We start from the raw sequence: 27,171 nt of genomic DNA, 5'->3' as shown, positions 1-27,171 counted from the left end.
TCTGAGGTTTGCTCGTACTCCGGCTGGGCTGTACCCTGGCAAGGTCACCACAGGGAAGCTGTGCGTGTCTCCAGAGGATGTGATGTTGACTGGACCCAGCACTGGGACGCCAGCCTTCATCACTTGGTTCAGGGATGTCTGCCAGTTTTCTCCACTGGAAAGTTGTTGGGAACAGGCCTCCCAAAATCTGCCCATAAACTGGCCCCAAAACTGGCCATAAATAAAATCTCTGCAGCACTGTGACATGTTCGTGATGGTCATGACACCCACGCTGAAGGTTGTGGGTTTACCGGAATGAGGGCAAGGAACACCTGGCCCACCCAGGGTGGAAAACCGCTTAAAGGCGTTCCTAAGCCACAAACAATAGCATGAGCAATCTGTGCCTTAAGGACATGCTCCTGCTGCAGATAACTAGCCAAACCCATCCCTTTATTTCGGCCCATCCTTTCATTTCCCATAAGGAATACTTTTAGTTTATCTATGATCTATAGAAACAATGCTTATCACTGGCTTGCTGTTAATACATATGTGGGTAAATCTCTGTTTGAGGCTCTCAGCTCTGAAGGCTGTGAGACCCCTGATTTCCCACTCCACACCTCTATATTTCTGTGTGTGTGTCTTTAATTCTTCTAGCGCCACTGGGTTAGGGTCTCCCCGACCGAGTTGGTCTCGGCAGAAAGTTGCCATCTCCTCCCTTGGAGCTAAGGAGTCTCTTGTGGGAGGTGCTTTAGGACCACATAGTTACTCTATTCCTCCCTAGCTGCTGTGCCTTAACTAGTGTCAATATCCATCAGTGACTCTAATTCCTCCCACTTTTCTTAGTCTTTCTCTCTAAAAACTGGGAGAGCTCCAGGCATTCAAGGAAATCTCTGTCAAAACATCAGCTGAACATGAGCTAAAGGAACACAGACTTCATGATCACACATGACAAGAAATAGTCTTTGGCAGCCAGGCGTGGTGGCTCACACCTGTAGTCCCAGCACTGTGGGATGCCAAGGAGGGCAGATCACCTGATGTAAGGAGCTCAAGACCAGCCTGACCAACATAGCAAAAACAGTCTCTACTAAAAATACAAAAATTTAGTCAGGCGTGGTGGTGGGTGCCTGTAATCCCAGATATTTGGGAGGCTGAGGCAGGAGAATTGCTTGAACCCAGGAGGCAGAGGTTGCAGTGAGCGTGCCATTGCACTCCAGCCTGGGCAACAGAGCAAGACTCTGTCAAGAAAAAAAAAAAAACACCAAGAAATAGCCTTTGCAAAATTCACTTAAAAACATCTCAAATGGATCACTACAGCCTTCAATAATAAAAAAAGAAGAAAAAAAAACCCAGCCAACACTAGAAAAAGGGGGAAATCTGATTTCCAGAGTTACCACATTATAATAGTTAAATCCCCAATTTTCAATAAAAAAATCACAAGACTTACAAAGAAACAATATAGCCCATTCAGAGGAACAAAATAAACTGGGAGAAGTCATCCCTGAGTAAATTCAGACATCAGTCTTACTAGCCAATGATTTTAAAGCAACTGTCTTAAGTTGCTCAAAGAACTAAAGCAAAGGATGGACAAAGAACCAAAGGAGGTCAGTAAGACAATGCATGTACAAAATGAGAACACCCACGAAGAGACAGAAATCATTTTTAAAAAGAACCAGACAGATATTCTGTACTTGGAAATTATAATAACTGAAATGAAAAAAATCACTAGAGGGGTTCAACAGCATATTTAAGCAGTCATAAGAAAGGCTCAGCCAAACTTGAAGACAAGGCAATTGAAATGATCAAGCCTGAGGAGCAGAAAGAAAAAAAGATTGAAGAAAAGTGAATAGAGTCTGAGGTACTTGTTGACCACAAAGTGGGTCTTACAGGAGGAGAGAAAGGGGGAAATTATTCAAAGAAACTCAAAAAAATTCAAAGGAACAAAAATGGCCAAAAGCTTCCTAAAATTGATGAAAAACATGAATCTACAAATCCAAGGAGTTCAAGAAACTCCAAGTAGGATAAACTCAAAAGAGATCCACACTGAGACACATTATAATCAAACAGTTGAAAGACAAAAGTAAAGAAAGAATCTCAAAAGCAACAAGAGACGTGACTTGTCATATTCAAGAGATCTTCAGTAAGATTGGCAGCATATTTACCATCAGAAACCTTAATGGCCAGCAAGGTAGTGGATGATAATATTTAAAGTGCTGAAATTAAAAAACAACAACAACACTGTCAACCAAGAATTCTATATCTGGCAAAACTGTCCTTTAAAACTTAGGGTGAAATTAGGACATTACTAGATAAACAAAAGGTGAGAGATTTGTTGCCACTAGCCAAGCCCTGCAAGAAATGTTGCATGAAGTCCTTCAGGTTGAAATGAAAGGACACTAGACAGTAACTCAAAGTTGTAAAAAGAAATAGATCCTCACTGAAACTATATACATGGACAAATATAAAAATCCAGTATTACTGTAAATTTGATTTTACTCCACTTCTTCTTTTCTACAGGATATAAAAGGCAAATGCATAAAAATAACTATAAATCTATGTTATTAAACACACAAGGTATAAAGATGTAATTTGTGACATCAATAGAATAAAGGGAGGGGTGGAGCTGTGTAGAAGGAGGGTTTTGTGTGCAGTTAAAGTTATGTTGGTATCAATTCAAACTAGACTGTTATAACTTTAGGATGTTATATGTCATCCCCAGGGTAACCACAAAGAAAATGCTATAGAATATACACAAAAAGAAATGAGAAGGGAATAAAAATTTGTCACTTCAAAAAATCAACTGAACACAAAAGAAGGCAGTGATGGAGACAATGAGGAACAAAAAAATTAGAAGGCACACACACAAAAATAGTAAAATGGCAGTGGTAAGTGAGTCCTTATTAGTAATTACTTTAAATGCAAATAGACTTAGACTCTCCATTTAAAATGCAGAGACTGGTTAAAATCAATTTTTTAAAAACCATGATTGGCTGGGCATGGTGGCTCACGCCTGTAATCCCAGCACTTTGGGAGGCTGAGGCAGGCAGATCATGAGGTCAGGAGATCGAGACTATCCTGGCTAACATGGTGAAACCCCATCTCTACTAAAAATACAAAAAATTAGCCCGGCATGGTGGTGGGCGCCTGCAGTCCCAGCTACTCGGGAGGCTGAGGCAGGAGAATGGCATAAACCCGGGAGGCGGAGGTTCCAGTGAACCAAGATTATGCCACTGCACTCCAGCCTGGGCAACAGAGTGAGACTCTGTCTCAAAAAAAAAAAAAAAAAGTCAATTCAACAAGAAGATATAACAACTATAAATATATATGAACCAAACAACAGAGCCTCCAGATATATGAAGCAAACTTTGACAGAATGAAGGGAGAAATAAATTGTTCTATAACAATAGCTGAAGACTTAAGTACCACACTTTCAATAATCAATGCAACAACCAGACAGATCAATAAGGAAACAGAGGACTTGGGCAACACCATAGACCAATTAGACATAATGTATATGCACAGAACACTTCACCTACCAACGGCAGAAGATACATTTTTTTCCAAGTGCACATGAAACATTCTCCAGGATAAACTATATGATAGGATCCAAAATAAGTCTTAATAAATTTTAAAAGATTGAAATCACACAAAGTATTATACAAAGGAATGAAGCTAAAAATCAATAATAAAAGAAAAACTAAAATGTATAAGTCTTAATAGATTTTAAAAGATTGAAATCACACTAAGTATTACACAAAGGAATGGAGCTAAAAATCAATAATAAGAGAAAAACCAAAATGTACAAATATGAGGAAATTGAATATCACACCCTTAAATAACAAACAGGTCAAAGAAGAAATCACCAAAGATATTAGGCATTCTTAAAGCTTGAACGAAAACAAAACCACAATGTATCCAAACTTTTAAGACACACAAGAGTAGTAATGAGAGGGAAATGTATAGCTAGAAACAACTAAATCAAAAAAGAAGAAATATCTTAAATCAATAACCTAATTGCATACCTTAAGGAACTAGAAAAAGAAGAGAAAACTAAACCCAAAGCTACCAAAAGGGAGGACATAATAAAGGTTACAGTAAAAATAAATAAAATAAGGAATTTTAAAAAATAATAGGAAAAAAGAAAGCCTTCAATGAAACCAAAAGTTGGTTCTTTAAAAAGATCAACCAAATTGACAAACTTTTAGCTAGATTGGCTAAGAAAACAGAGGAGATTCAATTTACTAAAATCAGAAATGAAAAGGATATTACTACAAATTTTACAGGAACAAAAACGATCATAAAAGAATGCTATGAACAATTATCCGCAAGCAAATTTGATAACTTAGAAGAAATAGGCAAATTCCTCAAAAGCACTCTATCTAGCAAAACTGCCTCATGAAGAAAGAGGCAAACTGAGTAGATGTAGAAAAGGAGATTAAGTCAGTAATCAAAACCCTCCTACACAAAGAAAATCACAGGGCCTGACGGCTTTACTGGTTAATTTTAACAGACATTTAAAGAAGAATTAACACCAATATGTATCAAATTCTTCCAAAAGATTGGAAAAAAAGGGCAACAGTTCTGTATTAGTCCATTTTCATATTGCTAAAGAAATACCCATGACTGAGTAATGTATAAAGAAAAAGAGGTTTGCCGGGCACGGTGGCTCATGCCTGTAATCCCAGCACTTTGGGAGGTCGAGGCGGGCAGATCACAAGGTCAGGAGATCGAGACTATCCTGGCTAACATGGTGAAACCCCATCTCTACTAAAAATACAAAAAATTAGCCGGGCGTGGTGGCGGGTGCCTGTAGTCCCAGATACTCGGGTGGCTGAGGCAGGAGAATGGCGTGAACCCAGGAGGCATAGCTTGCAGTGAGCTGAGATTGCACCACTGCACTCTAGCCTGGGCGACAGAGTGAGACTCCGTCTCAAAAAGAAAAAAAAAAGAAAAAAGAAAAAGAAAAAGAGGTTTAATGGACTCACGGTTCCACATGGCTGGGGAGGCCTCACAATCATGGTAGAAGGCAAAGAAGGAGCAAAGGCACATCTTATATGGCAGCAGGGGAGAGAGTGTGTGCAGGGGAACTGCCCTTTATAAAACCACCAGCTCTCTTGAGACTTTTTCACTGTTCTGAGAACAGCACCCATATCAACTTCCTAACTCATTCTATGAAGCTAGCATTACACTGATACCGAGGAGACAAAGACAAAACAAGTCAAGAAAACTAAAGACCAATATCCCTTAAAAATATTGATGAAAAAAATCCTCCACAAAATACTAGCAAACTGAACTCGGCAGCTTCTTAAAAGGATTCTACACCATGATCAAATGGGTTTTCTTCCTGGGCTGCAAGGGTGGTTCAAGATATGAAAATCAACCATTGAAATACACCACATTAATAGAATGAAGCAGGAAAAAAACCCATGATCATTTCCATTGATGCAGAAGAAGCATTTGCCAAAATTCAACACCATTTCATGGTTAAAAATAAACCAAACCAAAACAAAACAACCAACTAGAAATAGGAGGAAACTACTTCAACATGATAAGGGGGGTATGTAAAAAGCCCACAGCCAACCTCATACTCAGTGATGAAAGATGAAACCTTTTCCTCTAAGATTGGGAAAAAGACAACAAGGCTTGTATTCACCATTTGTATTCAACATAGGGTTCGAAGTTCTAGCCAGAGCAATAAGGCAAGAAAGAGAAATAACAGAAGCAAAAATTGGTAAGGACAATGTAACATTACTATGTTCACAGAAGACATGATGTTATATATAGAAATCACCCAAAATTCCACCCCAAAACCATTGAAGCTGATTAAAGCATTCAGCAATTGCTATACACTAGCCATGAACAATGAGAAAAGGATATTAAGAAAACAATTCCATTTACATAGCATCCAAAAGAATAAAATGCTTAGGAAATAAACATAATCAAAGAGGCAAAACATCTGTACACTGAAAACTACAGAACATTGTTGAAAAAAATATTTAAAGACATAAATTGGAAAGACATCTTGTGTTCATGGCTTTGAAGACAATATTGATAAGATAACAATACTACCCAAAGGTAGTACAGATTCCATGCAATCCTTATCAAAATTCTCATGGTACTTTTGTAGAAATAGGAAAACTCATGCTAAACTTTGTATAGAATCTCAAGGGACCCTGAATAGCCAAAATAGTCTTTCAAAAGAACAAAATTGGAGGACTCATACTTCTTATTTTTAAAACGCATGACAACACTACAGTAATCAAGTCACTGTACTGGCATAAGGACAGCTATATGGACCAATAGACTGGAACAGAGGGCCAGGAATAAACCTTGGCATATATAATCAACTGATTTTCTTTCTTTTTTTTTTTTTTTTGGAGACAGAGTTTCGCTCAGTTGCCAGGCTGGAGTGCAGTGGCACAATCTTGGTTCACTGCAACCTCCACCTGCTAGGCTCAAGTGATTCTCATGCCTCAGCCTCCTGAGTAATTGGGATTACAGGCACCTGCCACCACGCCTGCTAATTTTTTGTATTTTAGTAGAGATGGGGTTTCACAATGTTACCCAGGGTGGTCTCGAACTCCTGAGCTCAGGTGATCCACTGGCCTCAGCCTCCCAAAGTGCTGGGATGACAGGCGTGAGCCACCGTGCCTGGCCCTGGGATGATGGATGTGAGCCACCGTGCCTGGCCTGGTCAGTTGATTTTCAACTTGTGTGCCGAGACCACTTAATAGAGAAAGGGCAATCTTTTTGACAAATGGCTCTGGGAAAACTGTATATCCACATGTAAAAGAGTGCAGTTGAACACTTACCTTACGAGAGATTTTAAAAATTCTCGAAATAGATCAAACACCTAAACATAGGAGCTAAAATTATAAAACCCTAGAAGAAAACATAGGAGAAAATCTTATGACATTGAATTTGGCAATGATTTCTTGAACATGCAGCAAAAGCACAGGCAGTAAAATAGATAAATAAGACTTCATCAAAATTAAAACCTCTTGTGCATCAAAAGAGTGAAAAGACAAGCCCAGGAGAAAATATTTGCCAATAATATATCTGATAAAGAATCAATATCTAGAACATACAAAGAGCTCCTAAAACGTAGCAACAACAAGAAAACCCAATAGATCCAACTAAAAAATTGACAAAGGACATGAATGGACATTTTTCTTTTTTCTTTTTCTTTTCTTTTCTTTTTTTTTTTTTTTTTTGAGAGGAAGTCTTGTTCTGTCACCCAGGCTGGAGTGCAGTGGCATGATCTCAGCTCCCTGCAACCTCTGCCTCCCGAGTTCAAGTGATTCTCCTGCCTCAGCCTCCCGAGTAGCTGGGATTACAGGTGCTCATCGCTACGCCTGGCTAATTTCTATATTTTTAGTAGAGATGGGGTTTTGCCATGTTGACCAGGCTGGTCTCGAACTCCTGACCTCAAGTGATCCACCCGCCTCAGCCTCCCAAAGTGCTGGGATGACAGGTGTGAGCCACTGCGCCCGGCCTGAATGGACATTTTTCCAAAGGAAATGTGTGAATGGCCCATGAGCACATACAAAGACACTGGACATCACTATTAGGGAAATGCAAGTCCAGACCACAGGGAAATATCACGAGGTGATTTGTTTTTAAAAGATAACAAGTGTTGGTGAAGATATAGAGAAATTGGAAATGCCGTGCACGGCTGGCGGGAGCGTAAAACAGCACAGCCGCTGTGGAGCAGTCTAGCAGCTGCTCAGAAAGCCAAACATAGACTTACCGTGTGACCCAGCCATTCTGCTCCCAGCCAGAGGGACTCCTACCTGAGGAACTGGAAACAGGGACGCGGACTCATGGGCACATCGCAATGTCCATCGCAGCCTCATTCACGAAGCCAAAAGGCAGAAGCAGCCCGAGGGTCCATCAACGGGCGAATCGATGAACCCAGCAGGGCCCATCCATGCAGTGGAAAATGACTCTGCCTTAAACAAGGAAGGAGACCCGGACACAGGCAACAACACGGACGAAACTTGAGGACATGGTGCTCCGTGAAACAAGCCAGTCACGTCAGAACGGGTATTGTATGAGTCCATTTATACGAGGTCCTCTAGAGGACCAAACTTAGGGAGAGAGGTGAGGTTGGTGGATGCATGGGGCTTGGGGAGGGGAGTGGGAGCTGGTGTTTCATGGGGACAGAGTTTCAGTGCAGGACGATGGGAAAGCTCTGGGGATGGTTGGACAACAGTATAAGTGGACTTAATGCTCCTATATTCATTTAAAAATGGCAAAATGGGCAGCGTGGTGGCTCACTCCTGTCATCCCAGCACTTTGGAAGGCTGAGGCAGGCGGATCACGAGGTCAAGAGATTGAGACCATCCTGGCCAACATGGCGAAACCCCATCTCTACTAAAAATACAAAAATTAGCCGGGTGTGGTGGTGCACACCTGTAGTCCTAGCTACTTGGGAGCTGAGGCAGGAGACTCGCTTGAACTGAGGAAGTGGAGGTTGCAGTGAGCTGAGATTGAGCCACTCCACTCCAACCTGGCGACAGAACAAGACTCCATCTCAAAAAAAAAAAAAAAAAATTGCAAATTGGGTGGTGCGGTGGCTGACTCCTCTCATCCCAGCACTTTGGTAGGCTGAGGTGGGAGGATTGCTTGAGGCTGGGATTTCATGACAGCCTGGGCAACAGAGTGAGACCTCGTCTCTACAAAAATAAACAAACAAAGCTAAAATGATCAATGTTATGTCACATACATTTCGCCACTGTTTTAGAAAAAATGCCCTATAGTTTTCCTGCTTTAAATGATCCAATCAATTCGCCCCACTCCCCCAGGCTCCTCCCCACACCTGACCCTGCCCTCACCTCTGGCTCCCCTCAGCCCCCTGTGCCCCAGCCCCAGCCACACCAGGTGCATTTGGACCCTCCAGGGGGCCAAGTTCATCCCTGCCTCAGCGTCTCTGCACCTGCTGTTCCCTGGTTTGCAGCTCAGCCGTCATCCTCCCACCCCACCCAGAGGATCATCGTCTTTTGTTCCTTGGAAGCTGGTGCTGCTGCTGCAAAGTCCTCGCTATTGGAAGCCTCAAAGTAGGGGGGACTCTGTTCTAGTCTTTGTCAAATCCCACTGCCCAGGGCAGCACCAGGACCCAGCTGGGGCTCCTTGGAACTGGCAGGAAGGAAGAGGGTGGGGAGAGAGGCAGAGAAGGGGGTCTGTGCAAAGATCAGGAGAAACCAGAGACAGGTCGTTGGGGGCTGAAGCCTTCACACAGGGCAGGGGCCATCCCAGGGGGGTCTCCTTGTCTTGCAGCCCCTGTGCAGGGCATCCTCAGAGCAGCTCAGGGCACCGGGACGCACAGGTGGAAGGTGACCTGCCATCCCACAGCTTCACTTCCTGCCGGGTGATTCGACGCCCCTAGTTGTGCCTGTCGCTCAGTGGGCTGGGCTCTAAGGGCCATGAAGACCCAACATGCCCCCACCTGCTGCTTCTGGACACCAGGCACTGGCTCGGAGACCCCCGGGCCTTGCTGGACACCTCCCCAGGTGTACTGGACCAGGGGACAGGGGCCTGGCCATCCCAACACCCAGGAGCAAGCAGCCCGTCACCTGCCCAGGGCCCCGAGGCCTGGAACACCTTCCTGCTGGGCCCACCCAGCCCTGGACCTGTCCCGCTTGGTCACACACTGGGACCCTCGGCCCATCAGCAGGTGAGCCCCCAGGAGCGTGCGTGTGGCCTGGTGAGGCCTCCACCCCAGGAGGTGGGGGGCCCCCGTGCCAGGGAGCAGGAGGCTGCCAAGGTGGAGGGTCCCACACAGCCACCACCCCCTGTCCTCAGCACAGCCTGGGGCCTGGCTCTGAGCAGACCAAGAGCCCATCCCCGCTTTGTGACCCCCCTGGGCTGTGCCTGACACCCCAGGTGTCCAGCGTGGAGCTGGGGCCCAGCTCAGTGCCTGGGGGCTGATGGACCCTGGGGCCCGGCTCAGTGCCTGGGGGCTGATGGACACTGGGCCCAGCTTAGTGCCTGGGGGCTGATGAACCCTGGGCCCCGGCTCAAACCTGCACCACTGTGGTCAGGGGACGGGAGGGCTGAGCCACGTGGGGACCCCAGCCCCAGTGACGACTCTTTGCAGTGGCCAAGCCCTCCAGGTGGACCCCAGGGATGAGGGTCTGAGCTTGGGGCAGCTGGTGACAGCAGATGGTGGCCCTGATCACTGGTGCCTGGACGGCCTCTGGAGGAGTCTGTGGGGTCCTGGATGGGTCCTCATTCATGGCAGGATTAACCCCCCTTGGGTTCTGTGTGGCCCAGGCCGCCTCTTTGTCCCCACTGCCCCCTGGCCAGTATGACGGACAGTGACCCACCCAGGGCTGGGCCTGGCTCAGACCCCGTCAGAGCCGCAGGGCAGGTTCCTGGCACGTCCGAGGCGGGAGGCTCCTCTGCACTCCGGTAGGCTGTGCCTGGCCCCCCTTCCCGGCAGGAACCGGCTGCGTCCCTTTCCTTCCTTTATCTTGTTTTCAGGGCCTTCAACTGTGAAGAGGCGAACTCTTCAAACACGCTGAGCAAACAGGCCGGACTCCCGGGGCCACATCCGGGATGTCTCAATAGCTGTGGCCTTGACGTCCACCTCGGACCCCTGCCCCGGACCCAGCCCAGTTCCCAAGGGGCCCTCTGCCCGGGGAGGTGCATAGCGGGAGGGACGAGGGCAAAGTCGGGGCCCCCACTTGTTTGGTGTCACTGCGTGCCAGCAGCCACAGGCGGGCGAGGCTGTTCCAGGGTGGAGGCGGGGAGGGTTGGACCACAGGCACTGAGCAGGGACAGAGGAGCTGCCTGAGGGTTGCAGCTCTGCCACGGAGAAAACGCTATCTTGCTGATGCCAAGGTGCCCGGCCCACTTGAGCTGGGGGTGAGGGGGCTGCTCCCCAGTAGGCCACCAGCCCCCATGAAGGCTGCAGGCACTGGCCGTGGTCAGGGAGGGCAGGGGACAGGCAGTGGGGGCCAGCAGGGGAGACACCAGGCTTGTCCCCACCACCCAGGTGGGCATTGGCTTGTGAGTTGGAGCCGCGGGCAGGGAGGCGGGAGGCCACGAGGGCTTGTGGCCAAGGTGGGAGATCTGGGTGGGTGCGTCGGGGGGATGTCCGCGGCAGAGGCCTGGGCAGCAGGCACACCCCTCCCGCCGGTGCGAGGGATGAGGCGCCACAGCGTTCGGGAGCCCCCCATTTGCCCAGCCTGGCCTGGAGAAGTCAGGAAGGCCGGGGAGAGGGGTCTGGCCGGGGCCTGGGTGCAGTCACAGTCATGAGCCCAGGGGTGGGGATTCTGGCCCACCTTCCAGACCATCCTCAAGGCCCACTGGCCCAGGCATCCCCGCCTGCCCCTCCCGCCGTGCCGTGCTGCAGCGGATCTGTGGGCCTGGATATGAAAGAGAGCTTGAAGACCCCAGAGACCTCGGAACCTTCAGCTTTGGAAGTGACATCGGTGGGGTGGGGGGAGCACAGGCTCTGGAGTCCCAGAAATGAGCGGGGAGCAGGGGTCTGCGCTGTGCTGAGATCTGGGAGACCCCCTCCCCCCACCCAGGTACAGGGCCAGGCAGAAGCCTAAGGTGTGCCCTGAGTTAGAGAAACCGCCACAAAGAACAAAGGAAGAAGGCAGGTCCCAGCCTCCACCACAGCCCTCTCGCTCTGAGGAGCTACCTGGGGGCCTCAGCCATGAGGGGTGACAGATGGCAAAACGGGCCAGGTCCATTCATGTTGCTGTGCAGCTGTCTCCGCCTTCCATCTCCAGAATGTTCTCATCTTCCCAAGCTGAAACCCTGTCCCCATGAAACACCAGATCCCCATCCCCTCTGCCAGCCCCTGGCGCCCACCGTCCACGCTCCGTCTCTGCGGGTTTCATGACTCCAGGGGCAGCACACGAGTGGCCCCTCCTGCCTTTGTCCTCTGTGTCCACCTGCCTCACTCTGCACAGTGTCCCCAGCTTCCCCCATGGAGCAGCCTGGGCCAGCCTCTCCTTTTCACAGCTGAACCGTATTCCACCGCACGGATCGGCCTCACGATGCTGACCCAGTTCTCCGTCCAGGGACACGTGGGCAGCTTCTGCCCTTTCTCAGTGATGCTGCTGTGGACATGGGTGTGCAAATGTCCCTCATGACCCGTCTTTAGTTCTTCTGGGGACAGACCCAGAGTGGAGTTGCTAGTCACCCCCACCAGCAGGGCACAGGGCTCCGGGTCCCCACGTCTCTGCCAACATTTCTTACTTCCTGTGTTTCTTGATCCCCGCCATCCTATTGAGTGTGAGGCAGCTCAGAAGCTTTGAAGACGGGTTTTCTTCTTGCCCCAGAAACTCCACCTCTAAGAATTTAACTTCAGAAAGACAAATGCGGGGGAACTGGTGCAGGGCCCCTGTGACGGCGACTGTGACGCAAACAAAACAACAGACCTGGAAACCACCCTAGGGTCCCCATGGGGCTGGACGAGGCCACACTACCCGACCTGGTGCTTCCCGCCTGGGGTCTGCGCCACGGAGCGTTCAGGACGCTGGTGGCCAGGGAGCCAGGAGGTGGGAACACCTGAGGTACGGGTCACACAGGCAGGAGGTGTTTGCAAGAGGTGTTTGCAGCGTAGACGGAGTGTCCTGCAGATGACGCTGTCTGTCCTGTAGATGACGCTCGTCGGGGACGTTTACCACGTGGCCCCTGGGAAGCCCACCCGACACCAGTGGGAGGTGCTAGGCTTCTGCGGCTCCCACCTGGGGCAGGCTGAGGACCCCGGGCAGGTCCGGGACCCCCCGGAGCAGCTGCTTCCTCAAGCCTGCCAGGGTTAACGAGGAGGCCCCAGAGTGAGGTGGAGGCCAGATGGGACTCAGGGCTGGAGCCTCTGGCCTGGCTGGATCAGGGCTGGCGTTGGACAAGCATAGCTGACTCTCGATGTGCATGGCCAGGAGACACTCTGGGCCTCAGTTTCCCCTTGAACGTGAACCTTGAAACAGATCAGCCCAGAGACCTCCCACGGACTCCAAGGGTCTGGTCAGCTGGGCTGGGGTCTCTGGAAATAGGGCCTCCTCCAAGGACCCCCACAAGCCACCCAGACTGAGCATCCTGGCCACGTGCATGCCTGAGCTCAGGCTGAGCAGTGGTGGGAAAGGAGCTCCAGCCTCGTGGGCCCTCCCCTGGCTGGGGGAGCTGCCCAGAGGCTGGGGTTCCCTTCCAGCAGGAGCTGGAGTGGGGATGAGTGTGAGGCAGGCTGGCTAACCACTGTTTCCACGGACCCTGCGTCCAAGGCCAGCCCTGCCTTCCAGCAGCTTTGCCATCTAGGACGGGTGCCAGGCGGGATAGGCCCTTCCTTCTCCTCTCCCTTCTGATTCTCAGAAGCTGCTGGGGGTGGGGGCGTCCTGGGCCTCAGGGCACAGAGCTGCAAATCCTTCCTGATCCAGGCGTCTCCCCTGCCACAGCCCCTCCCCGAGAGCAAACACACGTGGCTAGAGCGGGGAAGAGCACGGTGCCCTGCGTGGCCTGGCCTGGCTTGGGACCAAGGCTCCCTGCTACATAAGCTGGGGCCCCCAGGGGAGCAAGCACCCGGCCTGGCTCCCTCCCTGCCCGTCCCCATCCCCCCACCCGTGCCAGCCCCCAGGATGGGTGGCCCGAATGCGTGCCGGACGCTGGTGTTGGCTCTGGTGGCCGTGCTCGTGGTGCCGCAGGCAGGTAAGAGTCCCCCACTCCGCCCCCTCTCGATGTCATCTTCACGGCGGGGGTCTCTGCGGGTCGCTTGCCTGGGAGCTTCTCCTGCAGAGTGGATGGGCAGATCCCCCTACGACCCCCTGAGTGTCCTGTATGGGACCCTACCCGTCCCCAACACAGGGCTCCCGGGCCCCACGGGCTCACAGTGTCAGGAAACTCAGGGGCTGGCTTGGATGGGGTGTCCCGGAGAAGTCGGGCCCCTGACCGCAGGGCAAGGCCCCTGGGAGACCACCGAAAGGGTCTTGGTCTTGGGGGTGGGACAGGAATGGGCAACGGGGGAGGGGGTCGCAGCTGGGGATCTCTCTGGAGCCCCGTGAGGCCCAGGCATCAGAGTGAGCAGGGGCAGGCTTAGCGTGGACCCCTGTCCAGGACTGGCTCTACCCTTCACGACCTGCCTGGGGATCATAGCTGGCAGGGCAGGTGAGGGTACCACCCTCAAGGGTTGCACAGCCAGCCGCGAGAGCCCAGGCCTCAACCCACGCCCGACTCCCATGGGCCGTCTGCGGGCATCTCAGGCTGCACGGGCGGCCTGGCTCTCAGCCAAGCGTTTTCCCTCGTCTGCCGTCTCTTGGCCAGAGCCGCAGCATTAATACTTACTGTCAACAGAGAAAGATGCAGCCCCAGGGGCCACCGGGAGACACCCAGCCGGGCTCCGCAGCCCCTTCCTGCCCCGCCCTCTGCCCCCTCCCAAGCTTGGGGTCTGGGCTGGGAAGGCGAGGCTCCCCGGGGTCTCTCTCCATCTGTGGAAGGGAGGCTGGGTGGTCAGCAGGGCTGGAGGCAGGGGGCTTCCCCCAGTGGCTCCCAACCTGGGCTCGGGGGGAGCTGCCTCTGGCTGCAAGGTTTGGGTGCTGGTTTGACCAGAACAGCCAATCCTTGCATCTGATTCTTCTGGGCCATGCAGCCTTGGCTTCCCTCACCCGAGCAGGCAGGGCCCAGGGACTGTCAGCCCACCCGTCCTCCTGTCCTCCACGCACGTCCAAGTTGGGGAGATCAAGCCCCTGGCAGGGACTGTGCTTTAGTCATGAGATGCACGTCCTGTGGCCAGGGAGGGCAGGCCCTGCACAGAGCGGCTTCATGTTAGGGGACACAACCCAAGGTGATGGGGTGGCTGGTGGTGGGCACTTCTCTGGCTGCAAGATGGAGGCCCAGGTGGTCCAGCCCAAGGAGGGCACCGCATGGAGCAGACGACCAAGGGCGGGGGAGGGGCTGCCTGGGGGGCGGGAGGGGCTGCCTGGGGGGGGAGGGGCTGCCTGGGGTTGAGGAGGAGCTGCCTGGGTGGCGAGGGGCTCCCTGGGTGGGGAGGGGCTGCCTGGGGCGGGGGAGGAGCTGTCTGGGGCAGGGGAGGGGCTGCTTGGGTGGGGAGGGGCTGCCAGGGTGGGAGAGGGGCTGTCTGGGGCAGGGGAGGAGCTGACTGGGGTGGGGGAGGGGCCGTCGGGCCGGGCAGGGGCTTCCTGGGGCGGGTGAGGGGCTGCCTGGGGCTGGGGAGGGGCTGCTGGGGTGGGGAGGGGCTGTCTGTGGCCGGAGCCAGGACGTGGGAGTGGCTGGTTGGGCCGGCACACAAGGGCAGGGCTGTGGGCTGGGGGTCGGGGTGGAGGACACAGGGAGCGGCTGGCCTTCTGGAAAAGGCAGTCAACCTGGACCTCTGGAGGCGGCCCCTGCGGTGGTTCCCAGATGTCAGCAGGACCTGGCTGGAAAAGCCAGGCAGGGCCAGGCCAGAGCGAGAACCACAGGGGCCGGCCCTTCGCTGAGCCCTGCCCGTGCTGTAGGGGCTGGGGCCTTACCTCCCGCCTCCCCACAGTGCACAGGCTTGGGCTGGGCCGACTCAGATCAGGCTCCAGGGAGGAGCTCTGGGGTCCTGTGAAGGGGGCGCCCCAACCCAAACTGGGCAGACTATGGCCGGGGGGCTGGGGGGCCTCAGAGTCCTGTGGGTTGGAGCTGCCTCCTCTCAGGCTCTCAGCCCAGAGTCCAGCCTCCATGGGGTTGGTGGGTGAGGCCTTGCCTGGAGGCGCTGGTCAGCCTGGGGGACCTTGGGCAGCCATCCCAGTATCAACGGCCACACACCTTGCGCGGCCCAGAGGCCTGCCACCAGCCTGCCCCACTCACCCTGACTTAGGATCGAGTTCGAAACTGGTTCTGTGTTTAGGTTTCTGCCAAGTCACGCCTGGAAGGCTCCAAGTGTGTCCTCCTAACAAAGCTGGTCTTTGTCCTTCTCCAAGGGATGTGTGGGATGGGGCGAAATCCCCCCTTGGGGCGGCCAACGCCTTTTCCTGATTCCATTTTCTCCCCCATCACTTGAGAAGGAGGCACCATCCCCTCGTGTCAGTCGGGGAGGGCTGGGGTCCCTCGGCAGGGCAGGCCGTGCCAGGGGCAGCTCAGGGCTCCCTGCTGGAAGCTTCCATCCTGCAGGCTTTCCATAGCATTGAGTGGCAGGGAAGGAGTCTGCGGCTGACGGTTGGGGTGGCCTGAGCGGCTGAGGAGTCCTGGCCTTGGCCAGAGTGTGCCGTGCGGGTGAACCTGCAGGGCGTGGAGACCGCCACCGTGGACCCCACATGAGGTTGCCGCACCAGGGATGTGGCCAGGTCCATGGTCAGGTTTGTGGCTGGCAGCCACATCTGGTTCCTCACTGACTCCCATCCTCTCTTCCCACAGAGACCCAGGGCCCTGCGGAACCGAGCTGGGGGAGTGCAGGGCACACCACAGACGGCGGTACGTGGCCAGGTTCGGGCGGCGGGGAGGTTCCTGACCAGGCTGGAGGGGCTGGAATTTGGGCTGGGGCAGGCAGACGGCTCTCTGAGCAGCCATGCGTCCGACAGAGACCCACCCTGGGTCCCCTGCCCAGGACAATGCCCGTCACCTGAGGCGGAGCTTGGCGCTCCAAAGAAGAGGAAAGTGCAGAGCAGGAGACATGCACACACATGCACACACGTGGACAGGGCACATGCGTGCCCACACTTGCACCGGCACACACATGTGTGCACACACAGGCCAAAACACAAGGGCAGCAGTGTTTGTGGGGCAGACAGGGCCAAGGGTAAAGGGTCTGCCTTGCCCCCAGCCCATCAGTTTTGGGCTCCACTTCAACTCTGATGGCCGGCGAGGAGGGTGGGCCCCGGGGAAGGTGTCTCTGCTTCCCTTTCCTGGCCACGTTCCTGGGGTGACCAGCCTTCACCCACAGGTGCCCCGACGTCCTCGCCCACCCGGCGCGTGAGCTTTGTTCCACCCGTCACTGTCTTCCCCAGCCTGAGCCGTAAGCAGATGCTGCCCCTGCCAGCCGGGAAAGGGGTGTTTGCCAGTCCCAAAGGTGGGGGCCCAGATCTAGGGGTGCAGCTGCCACCAGGTGGGGCCGTTGGGCCAGACCCAGAGTCCTCCGTGTGGGCGGTCTCCTGGTCACGGGCCACCCTGGGGGATGGGGATGGGTCAGGGGTCTTGGAGCAAAACAGAGGCAGTCCAGGGTGAGCCAGGCAGGGCACAGCCAGGACCATGGGCTTTTCCGTTCCAAAAACCAGGGTGCCTCGGCTTAGGGGAGGCTACCCCGTGGGGGGCTGGCATGGGGATGGGCCTCATCCCGCGCTCCCCGCAGCCCTGAACCCGGCGCACAACGGGCGGGTGTGCAGCACCTGGGGCGACTTCCACTACAAGACCTTCGACGGCGACGTCTTCCACTTCCCCGGCCTCTGCAACTACGTGTTCTCCGAGCACTGCGGCGCCGCCTATGAGGACTTCAACGTCCAGCTGCGCCGAGGCCTGTTGGGCTCCAGGCCTGTGGTCACCCGTGTTGTCATCAAGGCCCAGGGGCTGGTGCTGGAGGCGTCCAACGGCTCTGTCCTCATCAACGGGCAGCGGTGAGCCGGCCACCCTGGGGAGGGGCGAGGGCCAGGCCATGCGGTGTGACCTCCCCACATGGCCGTGTCTGACCTGGGCCAGGGCTGGGGTGGGGTTGGGCAGGCAGGCAGCCAGGAGGGCGGGGCCCAGGGAAAGACCCCGCTGTCTGCGCAGGGAGGAGCTGCCTTACAGCCGCACTGGCCTCCTCGTGGAGCAGAGCGGGGACTATGTCAAGGTCAGCATCCGGCTGGTCCTGACATTCCTGTGGAACGGAGAGGACAGTGCCCTGGTGAGGAAGCCCCCTCGCCCCTTGCCCCTTCGGGCCTGGCCACAAAACCCCCACCGGGAGTCAAGGGATACCTCCCTGGGCTTGGGGTCGCGGGGCTTGGGGCATGTTGCCGGTGGGGGGATCAGAGGTCCTGAGGCTGGAGCTGTCCCTCCCCCACTCTCAGCTGGAGCTGGACCCCAAATACGCCAACCAGACCTGTGGCCTGTGTGGGGACTTCAATGGCCTCCCGACCTTCAACGAGTTCTACGCCCACAGTGAGTGCCACCTGGGTGAGGGGGCAGTGACCGATTATGTCGGCCAACCAAGAGCCACAATCCCGGGGAGGCCAGGAGGGTGCGGAGTGCGGACCGGGCACCAGGCAGGGAGGGGCCACGAGGACTCTGCCCTACATGGTGGGAGGAGCGCCCCTCGGGGGCGTTGGGCCCTAGGCAGGAGTGGGAGTCCTCTGGCCTGGGCTCAGGAAGTGGGAGCCCATATCTTGTCCCCAGGTGCCCCTCAGAGCCACCACACCCCTGCTTTCTTCCCGGCAGACGCCAGGCTGACCCCGCTCCAGTTTGGGAACCTGCAGAAGTTGGACGGGCCCACGGAGCAGTGCCCGGACCCGCTGCCCTTGCCAGCCGGCAACTGCACGGACGAGGTGAGTTCCCCCCTACCCCCAGCTCCTGGGCAGGGACGGCCTCCAGGTCCAGGGGGAGCTGGGCCGAGGTCTGAGGAACGTTCCCAGCTGGAGGAGAGATGGTGACATTGGAGGGAGGCCGGGCAGCCACCCTCTGTGTGCTCAATTCCACGGTACACACTGTCTGAGTGTGGTGATGTGCGTGTTCCTCAGGCCACGCGTGTGCCCATCTGTGTGAGCAAATACAGGCCCACGGTGCACAGGCTGGGCACTCGGGGAGCCTGGAGCCAGCCCTTCCCACCAGCAGGGGGACTCAGAAGGGGCCTGGAGGCTCTAGGATCCCCAAATCAGCAGGATCTCTGAGCCTTAAATTGTGCCGTAAATGACAGCACCAGCCCCCGTGGGAGCTGGGCCCCGCAGCCGCAGCCGGCAGCCCTGGGCCTCTGGACGGAGGACACTCAGCACTGGACTGCCCTGAACCTGCCGGGCTGCCCAGAGAGGCGGGGCCTCCACCTCTCCTTGGCTCCGCCTCCCGGGGCGGGGCCTCTGCCTTCCCTCCTTGGCTCTGCCTCCTGGGGCGGGGCCTCCACCTCCCCTCCTTGGCTCTGCCTCCTGGGGCGGGGCCTCCGCCTCCCCTCCTTGGCTCTGCCTCCTGGGGCGGGGCCTCCACCTCCCCTCCTTGGCTCTGCCTCCTGGGGCGGGGTCTGCACCTTTCTTGGGCGCTTACTCCACAGGCAGGCACATCCCGGGTGGGGGATCCCGGGTCATGGGCCACTCCCAAGGGCCAAGCAGAGCTCTGCACGGCCACAGTGGGTGGAAGGGGTGGGGCTGGGTACAAGGAACCCCGACAGGGAGAGGGCTTCCCGGCCTGGCCTGCCATGGGTCCTGTTCCAGCACCGTGGCAGCCCCCATGGATGGCAGGGGTGCCCAGCCTGGCCCACTGTGCTCCCCCCAGGAGGGAATCTGCCACCGCACCCTGCTGGGGCCGGCCTTTGCGGAGTGCCACGCACTGGTGGACAGCGCCGCGTACCTGGCCGCCTGCGCCCAGGACCTGTGCCGCTGCCCCACCTGCCCGTGTGCCACCTTTGTGGAATACTCACGCCAGTGCGCCCACGCGGGGGGCCAGCCGCGGAACTGGAGGCGCCCTGAGCTCTGCCGTGAGTGCTCCCAGGGCCTTCGCCAGGGATTGTGCTGGAGAGAAGGGGCAGGGGGAGCGCCTTGGGGGCCATTGGGGGGTGGGGAGGCCTGGGGGACAGGGGTGGAGGGCAGAGGACCCACCCCAGGCGTAGTGGGCAGAGGCCACCCCAGGACCCCAGGAGGGGTTGGGGCCTCCGGGGGCTGCAGGAGAAGGAGAGGCTGTGGAGAGGCTGTGCAGGAGGTGGCGGGGGCTGGGGCTGGAGGGTGGAGCTGCCCACGATGAGGGGTGTCAAGGCCACCCTGGGGCCCAGCTCTGGCTTCTGTGGACTTGATGGCATGTGGAAGGTGGTGGAAGGCGGCTGGGGTTGACCACACGGGCAGTACAGGGCGCTTCCCCTGGCCCAGCCCCGCCTCCTTTTGTGCAGCCCGGACCTGCCCCCTCAACATGCAGCACCAGGAGTGTGGCTCACCCTGCGCAGACACCTGCTCCAACCCCCAGCGCGCGCAGCTCTGCGAGGACCACTGTGTGGATGGCTGCTTCTGCCCCCCAGGCAGGTCTTGCATGCCCTGGACCCCAAAGGGGGCTTTCAGGTCCCGGCTCCCAACCCCACCCCCAGCCTCATCAGGCCCTGAAGCAGAGCCCCTCATGCCAGAAGGTCCCCCGAGAGGGCCCAGGGTGGGAAGGGCACTGGCTGGGAGGGTGCCGGAAGACGATGCGTGGAGGGAGGCAGAGCAGTGCCATGAGCCAGCTGTGCATGGTGGGGAAATCAAGGCCCAGAGGTGCTTGGTGTTCATCCAAGCGGGTGCAGCTCAGGGCGGGGGCAGTGTCCTGGAGCAGGAGTTCCTCCCCAAGGGAGGCAGCTTGTCTCCAAGGCTGGTGTCTTCTGACCTTGGTGTCCCCCGTGCATGGGCCGGCCCTGCCTCACACACCCCCCCACAGGCACGGTGCTGGATGACATCACGCACTCTGGCTGCCTGCCCCTCGGGCAGTGCCCCTGCACCCACAGCGGCCGCACCTACAGCCCTGGCACCTCCTTCAACACCACCTGCAGCTCCTGGTATTTATGAACCTGCCAGCCTCTGCCTGGGGTGGGGGTGTGGAGCTCCTGGTATACACCCACCAGCCTCCACCTGCGGTGGGGGTGTGGGGGGTGGGGCCCACCTCCTCCTGACATGCCGATTCTGCTCACGGCCTCCCTCCCCAGCACCTGCTCCGGGGGGCTATGGCAGTGCCAGGACCTGCCGTGCCCTGGCACCTGCTCTGTGCAGGGCGGGGCCCACATCTCCACCTACGATGAGAAACTCTACGACCTGCATGGTGACTGCAGCTACGTTCTGTCCAAGGTCTGGGCGTGGGGCCGGGTCTTCAGACACCTAGACCCTCTCGGGACCCTCACGCCCCTTCCACCCAGGGAAGGCCCCCACGATGGTCATAGAGGGGTGGATGTCCCTGCCTGAAGAGGGAGCCCTGGGTCCCCATGATGGTCATAGAGGGATGGCTCTCCCTGCTGAGCGGCACAGGGCCAAGGAGCCCCCAGGCCCTGAGACAAGCTGCTGGGAGGTGACCAGAGGTGCCAAGGGCCACCTCCCCACAGAGCCACATCCCCCACATGGGCATCCCCAGCACCCTTCTGGGGGGCACCCCACATCATCGAGCCAGGCCCAATGCATGCGTGGGTCCTTCTCCCTAGAAATGTGCTGACAGCAGCTTCACCGTGCTGGCCGAGCTGCGGAAGTGCGGCCTGACGGACAACGAGAACTGCCTGAAAGCAGTGACGCTCAGCCTGGATGGCGGGGACACGGTGAGGACCTGGCTGGGGCCCTGGGCTGGGACAGGAAGGGGCATGCAAAGGTGTGCAGGGAGCAAACACAGTCAGGTCCCCCTCCAGCCCCAAGGCCAGGTCCCCCCTCCAGCCCCAAGGTCAGGTCCCCCTCCAGCCCTGAGGCCAGGTCCCCCCTCCAGCCCCCAGATCAGGTCCCCCCTCCAGCCCCGAGGTCATGTCACCCCTCCCGCCCTGAGGTCATATCCCCCCTCCAGCCCCGAGGCCAGGTCCCCCCTCCAGCCCTGAGGCCAGGTCGCCCTCCAGCCCCGAGGCCAGGTCCCCCCTCCAGCCCCGAGGTCAGGTCCCCCCTCCAGCCCCGAGGTCAGGTCCCCCTCCAGCCCCAAGGTCAGGTCCCCCTCCAGCCCCGAGGTCAGGTCCCCCCTCCAGCCCCGAGGTCAGGTCCCCCTCCAGCCCTGAGGTCAGGTCCTCCCCCGGGGGCAATAGCAGAGCGCACCGCAGGTCCGGTCCTGAGCTTCTCTGTGGGCTCTGTCCCCGGTGGGGGCCCCTGGGCAGGCCACTCCCTCATTTGAGACTCAGGAATGGGTTCCTCCCCACAGCTGACTTCCCGCCCACCTCCTCCCGCAGGCCATCCGGGTCCAAGCAGATGGAGGCGTGTTCCTCAACTCCATCTACACGCAGCTGCCCCTGTCGGCAGGTACGTGGCTCTCCCAGGACGGCTGGGCCGGGTGGCGCTTCCTAGCAGGGGCAGCTCCCACAGCCTGGGCAGTGTCGGCTCCATCCCCTGCTAGCTTTCTGTGGCCTCGGGCAGCTCCAGGAGCTTCCTGTGCTCGGTTTCTCATCTGCAGAGTGGGAATGCCAGGATCCCACCCCGGCAGCAGCAGGGACCCCACATCCAGCTTGCTCATCCCCACTCTCTTGGGGAGCCCAGTCTCCTCCTGAGCCGGCTTGGCAGCCACAGGCGCAGGACAGGGAGCCTGAGGGCTCCTGGCCACGCCTGGGTCTCACTCCCGGGTCTCAGCAGGGTGGCCTGGCCCACTGGATGCCCTGCCCCTCCAGTCTGGCCAGATCTGACCCTGCACCCCTGACCAGCCTCTCTCCCACACTCCCGGCAGCCAACATCACCCTGTTCACACCCTCGAGCTTCTTCATCGTGGTGCAGACAGGCCTCGGGCTGCAGTTGCTGGTGCAGCTGGTGCCGCTCATGCAGGTGTTTGTCAGGCTGGACTCCGCCCACCAGGGCCAGATGTGCGGTGAGGCTGGGTAGGGGCCCTCGGGGACAGGTCCAGTGGGGACGGGGCCTGGACTAGCGCCACGCTGCAGGGAGGGGCAGGCAGAGGCAGGCAGGGGACTGGGGAGGGGGCTGCTCCCAGGGCATGGCGGAGACCCTGGTGTCAGCGCAGGACACCAGCATCGGACTGGCAGCCATGAAGCAGCCAGCCGGGAGGATGGAGCCGGCAGCCCTGCCCTGGCTCAGGCCAACTTTGCACAGGGGCCGGCTTTGCACAGGGGCCGGCTTTGCACAGGGGCCAACTTTGCACAGGGGCTGGCTTTGCACAGGGGCAGGCTTCGCACAGGGGCTGACTTTGCACAGGGACTGCCCCCCGCTGGGGCTTATCTGCAGAGGGTCTGGGAGCAGAATCCTGGGACAGGGCTCCCAGCCGTTCCACCCCGTATGGTGCCTGGAGGGATGGCAGGGGCCAGGAGCTGGGTGGGCCCAACAGCGGCCACTGACATCCCCCAACCCTGGCCCCCAGGCCTGTGTGGGAACTTCAACCAGAACCAGGCTGACGACTTCACGGCCCTCAGTGGGGTGGTGGAGGCCACTGGCGCAGCCTTCGCCAACACCTGGAAGGCCCAGGCCGCCTGTGCCAATGCCAGGAACAGCTTTGAGGACCCCTGCTCCCTCAGTGTGGAGAATGGTACTCCTCGCCCCCACCCCCACAGTCACCCCAGGCTCAAGTTCCACCCAGCACCTTCCTGTCCCCTGGGCCACGGGGATCCCTGGGTGGGATTGGGGACCCCATGGAGGCAGGTGGGAGGCATCAGGAGGAGGTGCTTGGGGCCAGGTGGCCAGAACCCCCCAAAGTGCAGCAGGTGAGCTGCAAATTCCAACTCACTGTTCCCCGGGCTGAGGGGGGCACAGGCCTGCGTGTCAGGGGTGTGGGCTTCGGGGCAGGGCATGGAGATGAGGCTGGGTCTTCCCCGCAGAGAACTACGCCCGGCACTGGTGCTCGCGCCTGACCGACCCGAACGGTGCCTTCTCACGCTGCCACTCCGTCATCAACCCCAAGCCCTTCCACTCGGTGAGAGGCCATGAGGCCAGACCCCCACGCCTGGGCAGGATGGGTGGGGGAGCCCTGGCAGGCTGGGGTCCCTGACGCCCCGACGCCCCCCACCTCTGCAGAACTGCATGTTTGACACCTGCAACTGTGAGCGGAGCGAGGACTGCCTGTGTGCCGCGCTGTCCTCCTATGTGCACGCCTGCGCTGCCAAGGGCGTGCAGCTCAGCGGCTGGAGGGACGGCGTCTGCAGTGAGTGCCCGTGCTGGGGGTGGGATGTGTCCACGCTGCGTGGGGGTGCGGGGGACCCTGGCCAGCAGCAGCCGTCACTCACACGGTTCTCAGCCCAGAGCTTTGCACCTCCTCATCCCAGCCTCGCAAGAACCTCATGCCCTTGCGATCCCCACGTCACAGACGGGGATGCTGAGTTGAAGATGGGGGCTGGCCAGGCTGCTCGGCCGCTGACCTGTCCCCCCTGGCCCCACCGACCATAGCCAAGTACATGCAGAACTGCCCCAAGTCCCAGCGCTACGCCTACGTGGTGGATGCCTGCCAGCCCACTTGCCGCGGCCTGAGTGAGGCCGACGTCACCTGCAGCGTTTCCTTCGTGCCTGTGGACGGCTGCACCTGCCCTGCGGGCACCTTCCTCAATGACGCGGGCACCTGTGTGCCCGCCCAGGAGTGCCCCTGCTACGTTCATGGCACCGTGCTGGCTCCTGGAGAGGTTGTGCACGACGAAGGCGCCGTGTGGTAAGGGGCAGGGGGGGAAAGCAGGTCCCTGGGTGCTCCTCAAAGCCACTTCCCGCCCTCCCCAAAGGCTTCTGTGCCTCCCTCCGAGGGTTCTGAGACACGAGGGGCCAGGCTGGGGAGGGGGGCGCAGGGTGGACCCAGCACATTCTGAAGAGAAAATTCTCAGCCGGGAAAGAGGCCAGGAGTGGAGGTGGCCCTGGGAGGACGCCTGCTGGCTGTTCTCAGCTGGGTCCACACGGCAGCCCCCGCCAGGAAAGGTGGGTGGCCCCTACTCCCACCCTGGGCTCAAAGGCCGCTCCTAAGCCCAGGGTCCTGGCTGCTTTGCTGCCCACCTGTGTGTATTTACCCATGCTTCTCCAGGGGATTTGGGGGCTCCCAGCAAACACAGCAGCAGGCACCGTCTGGCCTTACAAGGAGGTGGCCAGGCTGGGGAGGCCCAGTGTTCGGCGGGGGCTTGGAAGCCCGGGGGTGGGGTCTGTGGGGTGAGGGCCACAGGTCCAGGCCGTGCCGTCCATCTCTTGTAGTTCATGTACGGGTGGGAAGCTGAGTTGCCTGGGAGCCTCTCTGCAGAAAAGCACAGGTAAGTGCCACCCTGCCCTGCCCGGCCCCTCCCTGCCCGGCCCTGCCCTGCCCCGCCCCGCCCCTCCCCGCCCTGCCTGGCCCTGCCCGGCCCTGCACCGCACCACCCCGCCTGGCCCAGCCCCAACACGCCCCAACCCGCCCCACCCCTCCTGAGCCCTGCTGGGCCAGGTCAGTCCTCACCTGGGCTCTGCCACAGGCACCCATGCCCCGACATGCCAGGGATGGAGGGGCCAGTGGGTCTCTGCCCCACAGAGTGGCTAGGGTGTCCTGGGGTTGGGGGCTGCAGGTGTCATGGAAGCTTTGGCTCGGGCGCCGTTAGTTTGATCAGCAGGACAGGCTCAGGGCTGCCTGGGGTCAGTCGAGGGCCGCGGCTGCCCTTCCCCAGGACCCCTCCCACCAAGCTCTGCCCCCAGGGTGTACCGCCCCCATGGTGTACCTGGACTGCAGCAACAGCTCGGCGGGCACCCCTGGGGCCGAGTGCCTCCGGAGCTGCCACACGCTGGACGTGGGCTGTGTGAGTTCCATGCTTCAGGGAGGGGTGGGCAGGGAAGGGGTCCCAGCTTTCCCAGCTCCCGAGCCCAGGGATCTGGTGGTCCTGGAGACACCCCCCCGGAAGCTCTGCCCTGGCCCATGCATTGCCCTGGGGGCAGCTGGGTGCGCCTGTCCCAGAGGGTGAGTAACATCTGCCCACTCTGGTGTCCGGCCCTGACCGGTACCTGCCTGGGCCCCACAGTTCAGCACACACTGCGTGTCCGGCTGTGTCTGTCCCCCGGGGCTGGTGTCGGACGGGAGTGGGGGCTGCATTGCCGAGGAGGACTGCCCCTGCGTGCACAACGAGGCCACCTACAAGCCTGGAGAGACCATCAGGGTCGACTGCAACACCTGGTGGGTCGTGAGTCCCTCGGAGGCAGCAGGCGGGGAGGGCAGCGGGCGGGGAGGGCAGGGGCGGGGAGGGTAGCGGGCGGGGGCGGGGAGGGCAGGAAGCAGGGAGGGCAGCGGGCGGGGGCAGCCTGCGGGAAGTGCAGTGGGCCAGGGAGGGCAGGGGGCCAGCTGGCCAGGGTGAGGTGGGGCCGTGGCAGGAGAGAGAGTTGCTAGGAAAGCCATGGGCTGTCCTGTGCGTCCTCTGGAAGGTGGCCCAGGGGCCGTGGTGCTACCAGAAGCCTGGTGGGGCTGCGTGCCCTGCATTCACAGTGGGGGACACCACTCCTTCCATGGAGGAGAGGTCAGGCTGGGCCTGGGGAGGCTGAGGCCCCATGCTGACCTGCACAGGCCTGGGTGCCGGGTCTCAGGAAGGCCGGGAGGGCAGGCCCCTGTGAGCAGGCACCGTTGTGGCCCCTCACAGCACCTGCAGGAACCGGAGGTGGGAGTGCAGCCACCGGCTCTGCCTGGGCACCTGTGTGGCCTACGGGGACGGCCACTTCATCACCTTTGATGGCGAGCGCTACAGCTTTGAAGGCAGCTGCGAGTACATCTTGGCCCAGGTACGCCGCCCCCTCGCCCGATCCTGCAGGCCGGACACACTCCAGCCCGCAGCCAGCAGCTTGTCTTTTTCTGGCCCAGGACTACTGTGGGGACAACACCACCCACGGGACCTTCCGCATCGTCACCGAGAACATCCCCTGTGGGACCACCGGCACCACCTGCTCCAAGGCCATCAAGCTCTTCGTGGAGGTGAGAGCGGCCCCCCGACCCTGCAGCCAACGAGCCGGCCCGCAGGGAAGCTTCGTGAGGTTTTAGCTGCACCCACAGGTTCTCAGCAGTGTCCTGGCTGGGGGCTGCTGTTCCAAACAGCCACAAACTAGGGGGCTTAGACAACAGGCATGCATTCTCAGTCCTGGAGCCGGAAGTCAGAGATCCAGGCAGGCAGGGCCACACTCCCTGTCCAGGGTCTGGGGAGGTCCTTCCTGCCTCTTCCAGCTTCACGGGCGGCAGGCGTCCCTGGGCTGTGGCTGCCTGTGGCCTCCCGCTGTCTGCGTCTGTCTTCTCTCTTCTTGTTTTTGTTTTTCTCTTCTGTCTCTTGTAAGGACACTGGTCATTGGATTTAGGGCCCACCCAGGTAGTCCAGGATGATCTCATTTCAAGATGCTTCACTTAATCCCATCTGCAGAGATGCTTTCTCCCCATGAGGGCCCACGCCGAGGTTCTGGGAGTTCGCATGTGGACAGACATTTTCAGGAGCCACCATTCACCCTGCCACACCCAGAAACACCCACTCCAACAAAGGGGGGCTGGAGCTCCCAG

General features: G+C 58.1%; 1 protein-coding gene across 1 annotated transcript in view; it reads left to right on the top strand.

Annotated features, from left to right (window-relative positions):
- Positions 1–13,423: 13,423 nt before the first annotated feature.
- MUC5B (mucin 5B, oligomeric mucus/gel-forming) overlaps positions 13,424–27,171 on the top strand; it is a 37,702-nt gene continuing 23,954 nt past the window's right edge. Inside the window, exons 1-23 of the mRNA XM_063636159.1 lie at positions 13,424–13,635; positions 16,321–16,377; positions 16,847–16,918; positions 17,252–17,513; positions 17,668–17,782; positions 17,946–18,036; positions 18,313–18,419; positions 19,354–19,555; positions 19,961–20,086; positions 20,476–20,593; positions 20,741–20,879; positions 21,227–21,337; positions 21,944–22,013; positions 22,432–22,569; positions 23,074–23,238; positions 23,528–23,622; positions 23,724–23,850; positions 24,093–24,348; positions 24,873–24,928; positions 25,344–25,444; positions 25,664–25,815; positions 26,273–26,411; positions 26,491–26,601. Of these exons, the coding sequence (XP_063492229.1) occupies positions 13,566–13,635; positions 16,321–16,377; positions 16,847–16,918; positions 17,252–17,513; positions 17,668–17,782; positions 17,946–18,036; positions 18,313–18,419; positions 19,354–19,555; positions 19,961–20,086; positions 20,476–20,593; positions 20,741–20,879; positions 21,227–21,337; positions 21,944–22,013; positions 22,432–22,569; positions 23,074–23,238; positions 23,528–23,622; positions 23,724–23,850; positions 24,093–24,348; positions 24,873–24,928; positions 25,344–25,444; positions 25,664–25,815; positions 26,273–26,411; positions 26,491–26,601 (2,880 nt within the window). The 5' untranslated portion in view covers positions 13,424–13,565. The remainder of the gene's footprint in view (positions 13,636–16,320; positions 16,378–16,846; positions 16,919–17,251; positions 17,514–17,667; positions 17,783–17,945; positions 18,037–18,312; positions 18,420–19,353; positions 19,556–19,960; positions 20,087–20,475; positions 20,594–20,740; positions 20,880–21,226; positions 21,338–21,943; positions 22,014–22,431; positions 22,570–23,073; positions 23,239–23,527; positions 23,623–23,723; positions 23,851–24,092; positions 24,349–24,872; positions 24,929–25,343; positions 25,445–25,663; positions 25,816–26,272; positions 26,412–26,490; positions 26,602–27,171) is intronic.

Source organism: Symphalangus syndactylus, chromosome 1 (genome assembly GCF_028878055.3).
Source record: "Symphalangus syndactylus isolate Jambi chromosome 1, NHGRI_mSymSyn1-v2.1_pri, whole genome shotgun sequence".
Lineage (NCBI taxonomy): Eukaryota > Metazoa > Chordata > Mammalia > Primates > Hylobatidae > Symphalangus > Symphalangus syndactylus.
Note: the sequence above shows the minus strand (reverse complement) of the source record. Positions and strands in the feature narration are given on the sequence as shown.